This window comes from Cyprinodon variegatus, unplaced genomic scaffold (genome assembly GCF_000732505.1).
Source record: "Cyprinodon variegatus isolate N-32 unplaced genomic scaffold, C_variegatus-1.0 Scaffold170, whole genome shotgun sequence".
Classification (NCBI taxonomy): Eukaryota; Metazoa; Chordata; class Actinopteri; order Cyprinodontiformes; family Cyprinodontidae; genus Cyprinodon; species Cyprinodon variegatus.
The window spans coordinates 1,169,100-1,175,542 of record NW_015150623.1 but is presented as its reverse complement, the minus strand read 5'-3'; the positions used below and the strand labels follow the sequence as shown (position 1 = coordinate 1,175,542).

The window sequence follows — 6,443 nt, the reverse complement described above, 5'->3', positions numbered from 1 at the left end:
GAATCTGATCTTAGGTGTACAATCTCACAAAAATATTGTAAAACTTGGATAGATGGAAAGTTTTTGCAGTAAAAGATTTAATGTAAATGTGCCGAAATAAACAGTTTACATTTTAGACCAGAGAGTTTGTTCATTAATACGTCCTATTTTGCTCCCAACATAAACCAAATTGTAATGTTGGTTTAAAGACGATGCTGGTTTGCACTGAAATCAACTTTCACAAAGCTGTGAAGACTTCTGCATTATGAACTACATTCATTCCTATGTTTCAGTCTATTGTTGACTGGTTATATTCAAGCAGGATGTATTTATTTTTCTGTTTCTATGCAGATTTTCTTTTACATCATCTTATAGTGAATGTGGTCAAAACAGAAAACCAGTGATGAATCTGAAACAGCATAGTACACCTGAAGCAGCTCGAAGACCATTTCATTAAATCTTTATTTAAGGGAATGGTCTCTCTAACACACCCAAACCTGGCTAAAAAAAAACAGGTGTTTTATTTATTTTTTTTTTGCTTTTACACAGATCCAGCTCCCCGCTGCGCTTTTCTTTGTGTTCCTATGCAGCAGGAGGCACCAGTTAATAAGACAGAAAGCTCAAGTCTTGACTGAATTAAATTGGATCAGATGAAGCTAGTCCAGTAGGCAGAGTTCTTTTGTTTTATCAAGTGAAATGGATGCATTTAAATTCACCGTACTGCTGACATGATCGGGTTCTGTGATGGAAAACTGGACTTCCTTAGAGATTTTAAACATTGAGCAGTAGCCAATGTTGCTCAGCGTGGCGTTTTTGCTGCAATAAGGCAGAAAAAATAAAAGGGTCCTGGAAGGGATTGTGAGGGGAGCTGAAGAGGTGATTGGATTGTTCCCATTCTCCGTCCAAGGGTGCATTTTAGAGATGAACCCATCCGATAATAATATATGTATTGTCTTGATGTGGAAAATTCTCAATCAGGTATCAGTAAAAGTAAGCCCTATCCATTAAGGCCATTAAGCGTGTTCTATATCGAAAATGAAAAAAAACAATATCAAGAATAGCTTTCTCCTTTTGATTCAGTAAATTCAGTAACTTTTAAGCCTTCCAGGAAGGATTTGTCCTATTAACGCATTTTAACGTCTATGGTTTCTTTTTCTTACCCCTCTCTTTGTATTTTGGGATATACATGTGTTTATTTATTTATACATATGTACATTTTTTATATTTTTATTTATTAAAGAGGCTGTCATCGCAGCTCTGGTATCGGAAAGCTAAAGGGATTCGCATAGATCTAAATTTATGTATTGGAAGTGGCAAAAATGTATATCAGAATCCTCTCACACTGTTTACGAATATCAGAGGTGTCAAGTAACAGAGTACAAATACTTTGTTACCTTACTTAAGTAGGATACTTTTTTTATTACCATCTATACTGGAGTAATTATTTTTTAGACAACTTTTTACATTTTTAATTTCCACTCCTTACATTTTGAAAATAGATTCGTTAGTTTCCTTTTATTTAAGCTACCTTTCATTATGGCCTGTTGGTTTGGAAGAAAAAAAAAACAAAAACATCAAAATAATTTGCTTCATCCTGACAATTTCTTTGTGGTTTGACTGGATACTGCACCAACTTGTTCACCACATACCAAAATTATTTTAAGATGATGCAAAGTTAAATTTGACATTCTTGCCATTAGTTATAAAACTAAGAAAATTAAATATAAGGTTATTTCGTAGAAAAATGTTTTTTTTATATAGCATAGGCTTGTTTTTATACTTTAAGTAGTTTTTAAAAAAAAAAAATGGTACTTTTACACTTTTAAGTTAAAAAGCTTTAAGCTCTAACTTCTACATAAGTGTTTTTAAACAGTAGGATTTATATTTCCACTTAACCTTAATACTTTTGAGACCTCTATTATCCTGAGCTGCTGCCATGTTGCAGGTTTATAGAGCTCTCTGCCTCAAGCTGTTAAAAAGCCAAACTGCTCGTTAGATTATGCGTCTTATAACTATTTTATCTGCTATTAATTTTACACCAATCCTGTATTTTTGTACCCCGTGAGTAAAAAAATATTTGATTGAAAATCTTCAGCCCAAGTAGCAAACGCCTGCTGTTAGTAAACGAACTAAACTCGAACCTAATGATGTCGCCGATGAGGAAGAGCCTTTTACCCTTTTACCATATCCTTTGTGTTTTAACGACTTTAGAGGCTGCGTCTTAACGCATCGTCTTATCTTCTACAGATTAGGTTCCCAGGATCAGTTATTTAACCTACATCATAACTTAAATGCACACTAATCCAGCTTGGAAGGTACAGACCTCAGGTGTGTTTACTCTGCTTTATTGGTACCAATGTGAGGAAATCATTCAAATTTAAAAGCAAAAAATAAAAGGACATTTTGGCTCCTGAGTTTTTCTTTTGTGGGGCAAAATGGCAGCAAATAGACAATCAATAGGAATAGGAAAATAAAGATTGTTTGCAAGAAAGAAGCTTTACAGCCGGACATCTGGAGGGTTAAAAAAAATAAAATAAGACTGAGAGACCAACAGGGCTCCTTCCTAGAAAGCACTGATCTTAGCCATTAGAGTTGAGACTTTACTACCTGGAGGATCCCTGGAGTCAGACAGCCAACAGAAAGAACTAGACACAACCAGCCTGCTTCAGCGGTTTGCTGGTGTCAGGAAAAGTATTAAAGGTTTTCTTTTTTCTTCTTTTTTATTTTGGTAACTAAATATGTCGCTCTATTGATATATTTCCACTTTGTTATATAGAAACGTTTACATGTACACACGCTGGTCACTGGGAAATCGGTGGAATTGGGACCTTTATTATAATAAGTAGGTGGAACTCGCTCTTGCTGGCGCTCAACAAATATACTGTGAATGCAAGTAACAATAATTATATAATGATAATTACAATAATGATAATAATCATCATTATCGTCTGCACCATGCCTTGTAAACCTGGGGAACACAAACTAAAAACCAAAACAAGAGGAGCCAGGTGAACCTCCTCCACAGCAGCCCCTACCCACAAAAATAAAACAAAACGAAACAGAAGATTAAAAACGGGAAACGTCAAGTCGTGACTTGCAGATTCTCTCCTGCTTCCTCGAAGTCCTGAAGTCCACGTGCGTCCGACCGCTGCCCGCGTCCCGAGGTGGGCGGAGGGCTGAGAGGAGTGGGGAGGTGGTGCAGCGACTAGCTGTGGTTTGAGCGCTCAGCGACCCTCTGTGGTTGGACACTCCTCAGACCCGTCCTCATTGGGGAAGGGGGGGTAGGTCGCAGTATGAGTGCATGATCACCTGCTGAACCACGTCTACTAGATCCAGGTTATTTTGTGTTTCTGCCTCCATTTCCCCTCCCATGTATGCGTAGCAGCTTCTCCAGGTAGTTTTCACTTTGAAAGCCGTCCCCTCTCCCTCCCTCCCTCCCTCCCTCCCTCCATCAGGGGGATGCAGATACAGCAGCCTCTGCGGGCTGAGGGATGGGAGAGGCCGGGGGGGGATGTACGTTATTATTTACGATGATGGAGGCGGAGTCTGTTTTAAATGTATGTGGTTTGATCTCTAAAGATTTATCCAGGAATGACATCGATCCTCCTCTGCATTCATGCTGACTGCAAACAGCAGATCAAAGCAGTGAGATGGTTCGGTCTGCAGGTGGAGCAGAGAAAGATCTCCCCAGCTCAAGGATTGAGGACGATGACATCTCTGGATGAGCCTTCAGGAAGAGCGTGTAAGGGTGTGTGTGTGCGTGTGAACACGGGGCTAGTGCAGGTAATCGTCCACAGAGGCGAAGGCGCAGGAGCCGATGCCAGTTCGTGCCATGATGGCGAGGCACTGGGCGGCCTGACCCACAGCCTGGGCCAGGGGGGGCTGCTTGGGGAGGTTGTGAGTCTCTGGAGACGAGAAACAAAGAACAGCAGGGATGTCAGAGCTCAACTTCCATTCTAACCATGCATTACCCTGCTTACATCCACCGAGAGCCTCATTTTCAAACAGACAGGGAGGTTTCTACACTACAAAAACACTTTATGGAAGAGAAAAAAGAAGAAGGTGTCTATGAAAAGTAGGATGAAGTTTCTTTCTAGATTTGACGAGCAAACATGGAAGAAGGTGGGTTCACTTTTCACCAGGATACCAGAAGCTATTAATGATTTACCAGTGTTCCTAAAGACCTCACTGTCCTGCAGGTTTTATAACAAACATCTGTAAAGAAGGAGCTTTATGTAGATAAAGTATCGTTCTCCAGTTCTTATAAACAGCTTCCATCCTCTCTATGCTCGGACCTACAGACCTTCCGTTTCAGATTATTTGTGAGGAGGTACTGAAAGAGCAGAACTCCGCCTCAGAGCAGACCTACCTAATATTGCACTGTTGAGAGTGGAGCAGACCGGCTCTCTCTGAACGGCGTCCAGCTGGTAGCCCACTGGGCTGCTCCAGGGGTCAGAGTAGGCCAGCAGGCTGAACGCATCCTGCAGCAGGACACAAGAGGAAACTTATGGAACAACAGGCCATTACATGGGTTCTAGCAGCAGTCCAACACTCTGCAGCTGCCTTTAGACTGAACGCTGCATATGGATTAGAGCTGAAGAAACTGAGAAAAAATGCAGTAACCTTTTAATATCTTATTTAAGTTCTAATTAGGTGGATGAATTCATCATTTGGACAAAGTGACTAAATGGTTTCTTTTCCAATATTTATCCCGACCTGAAAATCTCTTGATTAAATTCCAGACTTTTTCGGAATTAAAAGAAAAAAAAAAAAAAACTGACAGAAAGGAGGTCGCAAAGGCTAAAAAACGCAATGTTTAAATTTTTTAGAAAGTAACTGAAATAGACAAAATTACATCAGTGTCAATTTTTGAAGGCTCATAAAACAAGGAAACTGATCATTTTGTGAAGGAGAAGAAATTTTAATCTGAACTTTTTCAACATGTTATGCTGCATTTTATGAGTGGCAGCAGGAAGCTTTAGTGCTGCTGCTTTATTAAAACACTTGCGGCTGATATTCAGGTGCAGCTGTAATCTCAAAACTACATTAGAAACTCAGAAAAGAAATCTTGATCAACTTTTTGTTTCCTGTGAACAACAGATGTTGTGCTGTTTTTTTTAAGCACATTGTGTCCTCTTTTTTTTCTTTGCATTATAAACATATAGCCTAAAAGATTTACTGTCTATATAGCAGTTCCATATTTCCTCTAGATTGTGCAGTGATTCCATTTAAAGGTTTTATGTTACCTTCAACATCTTCTTATTGGCTGAGTTCTTGCCACACTCCCGGCGGAGGTGTTCGCTCATGCTCTGGAGCTCCCTGCCAAAGTGGATCATTCTCTCGATGGCCGCCTGGCTCCCTCCACACAGCTGCCTCTTGGACTGAGCTGATTCCACCTCTGCAGAACCCCGGTCAGTTTGGCATGTAAGAAACACGCATAGGTTTTAAATTTTAGCTCAACTTGGTTCTTTAAGGTCAGTTTTTTTTTAAGCTAAAGAAATCTCCCAAATAGGTAGAGATTAAATAAATGAGTTCTTTTCTGTTTTTATTGTGTATCGAGTAGCTTACAAGTGGATTGTCCTTTAACCCTGATGCTGGAAAAGAAGCTGCTAACATAGACATTAATCAGCAGTGAAACAGAAAAGGCAGGAAGCAGGTGGCGCTGTTGACATGTTGAATTTAAGCCTCAGTCATCCTGAGAAGCTCTACCCACCCATCACTGCGTCACAGTCATCTGGTTCTGCGGCGTGTTTGGAGGTTCCGTTCAGAAAACCATTGGAGGAGGACTCGGTGACTCCGTTGGTGAAGTGGTCCACCTCCATGTCCACATCGTTACTGAGGAGAAATGGCGGAAACCAGTGAGAACGCTGCTGGTCGGCTTTACCAAAACATTACAAGCTTTTAGGGGTTTTTCACTAAAATAAAATATTTTAATGATTCCATAAAAAGCGCCAAACTAACCCACTTTTTTACCATGGCTGTATTGAACTTAGATTAGTGCAGAATCCCCCTGCCCCACCTGTTTCTGCGTGCAACGGTTTAGCTACCTACATAATTACTTTGTTTCCAAGAAAGGCAAATTGAGCTCAATGGAAAAAAAAAACTTCTTGCTGTGACAACAGAAGCAGGAGCACAATTGATCAGTGTAACACGCTGTAAAATCCTCAGCCGATGAGTTATAAGCAGCAGCTACATTATGCAGCCCATCTACATGAGCAGAAAGCCTGCTTCTCTACAAAGCACCGAATGACCATTAAGGAAATGTTTCTACAAAGTCAGTATGCAAGTTATATGCTAAAGTTAGTGGGTGTTTAATTTCTATATTTGCTTAAATCTAAAATTTTTCCACTTGTTAGAATACTGATTAACAGAGGTTATGAATGCAAAACTTTAATAGAATGGGATTCTTTTTTTCACGTGAAATAAATTATCCATTTTTCTTTTAAAGCTCTGTATAAGTGACA

The 6,443-nt window shown here is 39.8% G+C and overlaps 1 protein-coding gene across 1 annotated transcript in view; it reads right to left on the bottom strand.

Annotated features, from left to right (window-relative positions):
• Positions 1-2,791: 2,791 nt before the first annotated feature.
• The window catches only part of ranbp9 (RAN binding protein 9), a 26,457-nt gene continuing 22,805 nt past the window's right edge, over positions 2,792-6,443 (bottom strand). Inside the window, exons 11-14 of the mRNA XM_015378344.1 lie at positions 5,693-5,814; positions 5,226-5,377; positions 4,349-4,460; positions 2,792-3,884 (exon numbers count right to left, since the gene is read on the bottom strand). Of these exons, the coding sequence (XP_015233830.1) occupies positions 3,754-3,884; positions 4,349-4,460; positions 5,226-5,377; positions 5,693-5,814 (517 nt within the window). The 3' untranslated portion in view covers positions 2,792-3,753. The remainder of the gene's footprint in view (positions 3,885-4,348; positions 4,461-5,225; positions 5,378-5,692; positions 5,815-6,443) is intronic.